Source organism: Cynara cardunculus (genome assembly GCF_001531365.2).
Source record: "Cynara cardunculus var. scolymus isolate 2C chromosome LG 1, CcrdV1, whole genome shotgun sequence".
In the NCBI taxonomy this organism is placed as follows: Eukaryota; Viridiplantae; Streptophyta; class Magnoliopsida; order Asterales; family Asteraceae; genus Cynara; species Cynara cardunculus.
Window position 1 is genome coordinate 17219173 of NC_037528.1, and position 2823 is coordinate 17221995.

Here is a 2823-nt window from a genome sequence, read left to right on the forward strand (position 1 = left end):
GCGGACCGTGATAATGGTGGCAACTTGTCGTCGTGGTCGCAGTAAAATAAAGAAGATGAAGATTAATAATAAACAATAATAATAAAATACAGATAATATTTATTTAATTAAAAATCAGTATCAAGATCAAGTGTTTTCAGCTAAGAATGATTTCTGGTTAAATATTATTTGTTGAAACTGATTTTGGAAGCAACCACAAAACTTAAGGGTGTTTTCTGTAATTAACCCAAAGTGTGTGTACTTCTGTAAAACTATAAAAGCATTCCCATACCCCACGCAGAGAATTTCCTATACAACGTTGCATAGCTGTTTATGGAGCACACGCATCGTAGCGACGCCATTTTTATCAGCTCCCTTCCGCTCAATTAGCTATTCTCCCAAATCTTCTTAAAAAACCTCAAAAATCTGAGCAGAGTTTGTGTGTGTTGCAGTTGTTTTGAGCTTTAACTTGTTCGATTTGTTAATTTCGTCTTTCAAATTGCAAAAAATGGCGGATAATTCTTCAGCAAGGATTGTGTTCTTACATGGTGATTTGTTTCTCAAAATTATCGAAGCTCGGAATCTACCAAACATGGATGTAGTCACGGGCCACATCCTCCGTTGCGTGCCGTTCGATTCCTGCCCGGAAGACAAGTCTCCGCCTGGAACCGATGACCTGAAACTGCGTTCCAGCGGGAGGAAGATCATTGCAAGCGATCCTTACGTCAAAGTATCGGTGCCTCAAGCAGCCGTCGCACGTACGCGTGTGTTGAAGAACTCCAAAAATCCAAGATGGGACGAACGGTTCAAAATTCCGTTAGCTCACGAACTTGTTTACTTGGAGTTTGAAGTGAAAGACGATGACATTTTCGGAGCTGATTTAATAGGGACCGTCAGCATTCGGGCACATGAGATCGCCACCGGAAACGTGATCTCTGACTGGTTCCCTCTGAAGAATTCACGAAAGGACTCACAGCTGAGGCTGGAAATGAAGTTTGTATCCTGTGATAAAAATCCGCTTTATCGGCACGGCATTGCTGGAGATCCCGATCTAAAAGGCGTCCGGGACACATATTTTCCGGTGAGGAAAGGTTCTCAGGTGACGTTATATCAGGATGCTCACATCAGGCCTGAATCTAAGATGCCTAAGATTGAATTGGAAGGGGGTAAGGCTTTTGAGCACAATTCGTGTTGGGAAGATATATGTCATGCTATATCATCAGCTCATCATATGATCTACATTGTGGGTTGGTCTGTTTTTCACAAGATTAAACTGATTAGAGAGCCAAATCGACCATTGCCAAGAGGAGGAGAATTGACACTTGGTGAATTGCTCAAATATAAGTCTGAAGAAGGGGTTAGGGTTTTGTTGTTGGTTTGGGATGATAAAACCTCCCACAGTAAGCTCTTCGTCAACACGGTGAGAAATCAACCTATAATTTAGCATTATGAATGTAAACGTGGTTTGATTTCCTACAGAGCCAATAAACACATTTGATTTAAACTAATAGTGTCAGTGGTTAATTGGTGCAGAATGGGGTAATGCAAACTCATGATGAAGAGACCAGGAAGTTTTTCAAGCATTCATCTGTGCAATGTGTGCTTTCACCTCGTTATGGAAGCAGTAAGCTTGGCCTTTTCAAACAACAGGTAACCTGTGATTCAGTATCCTCGGCTGGCTTTAGTTATGCATCTATTTTCATCTCTTTACATATTTTTATGTTGATATATGGAAGAGAAATGGTTCAAGTCCCCCGATATGGGATTGTAACATGATCCCTCCAACAGAGAGGCTAGACCGACACAGATTGTCCCATAGTAGTAGACCTCGGCTCCAATACCAATGAGAAAATGTGAAAACTCATTAGATTACCCTCCAAAAAAGTGCTTTTTGAATAGAAGGGTTCCAACATATATGAAAAATAAATGGTCCAAATGGAGTATTTAAGTGGTTCGACAATTTACCTTCATCCATGATCATCTGTCAAATTATTATTGCATAATTGATGAATTTGGTAGTGCATACATGATACATTACAAAAAGGTACAAAGCCAGAGTCTTGTTCATAGTCCAAATCAAGCATCATGTGTCATGGTTGATGATTTGGGGTTGCTATTCATGTGAATCAGCGAATCCCATTGATTTGGGGTTGTGCATCTTTATCTTTTAGACATGCTCTTTATCTTATTCCATGTTTCAGGTTGTTGGAGGTGCTTTTACACACCATCAGAAATGTGTGCTCGTGGACACTCAGGCTTATGGTAATAATAGAAAGATTAGCGCGTTTATAGGCGGTCTTGATCTCTGTGATGGTCGATATGACACACCCGAGCATCGGTTATTTCACGATCTTGATACCATATTTAAGGACGACGTTCACCAACCTACAATCCCTGTGAGTTGCTATTTCATCCCATCTTCCGTTTTTGCCACCACTGGTTCTCCTCTTCTCGTCACGTCCATATTTTTTTCTCAATTCTATTTATAACTATGAGATTGAAAAAATTCATTAGACTTTCTATTATTAAGAATAAAATTGGGATTTAGTTAATAAAAAAATGTAATAATTATATAATTTTAAAATACATGTACATTGACGGAGTATTTAGAGCATCTGCAATGAAGAAGCCTCCAAGAACCTTATTTTTCATGTAACATCGTTACCATCTCAACAAAATAAGAACATTGATTAAAACTCAAATTAAGATTTTCATAAGAACACTCACTTTCAAATTTTTTTATAAATTTTTTAAAAATATATATTATAAAATTATTAAAACAAAACTCAAACATAATTTATTATTTTTCACTTTTTTATATTAATTTTAAATTATTAATTTATA

At 37.7% G+C, this 2823-nt stretch overlaps 1 protein-coding gene across 5 annotated transcripts in view; it reads left to right on the forward strand.

Moving 5' to 3' along the window:
- The first annotated feature begins 487 nt into the window (after positions 1-487).
- Positions 488-2823, forward strand: part of LOC112513604 (phospholipase D delta) — a 7172-nt gene continuing 4836 nt past the window's right edge. For 4 of the 5 annotated variants that reach the window (XM_025119947.1, XM_025119930.1, XM_025119955.1 and 1 more), the window contains exons 1-3: positions 488-1399; positions 1513-1629; positions 2181-2375. In XM_025119947.1, the coding sequence (XP_024975715.1) occupies positions 488-1399; positions 1513-1629; positions 2181-2375 (1224 nt within the window). Of the gene's footprint in view, positions 1400-1512; positions 1630-2150; positions 2376-2823 lie in introns of all 5 variants that reach the window. The other variant, XM_025119923.1, reaches the window with a different exon arrangement.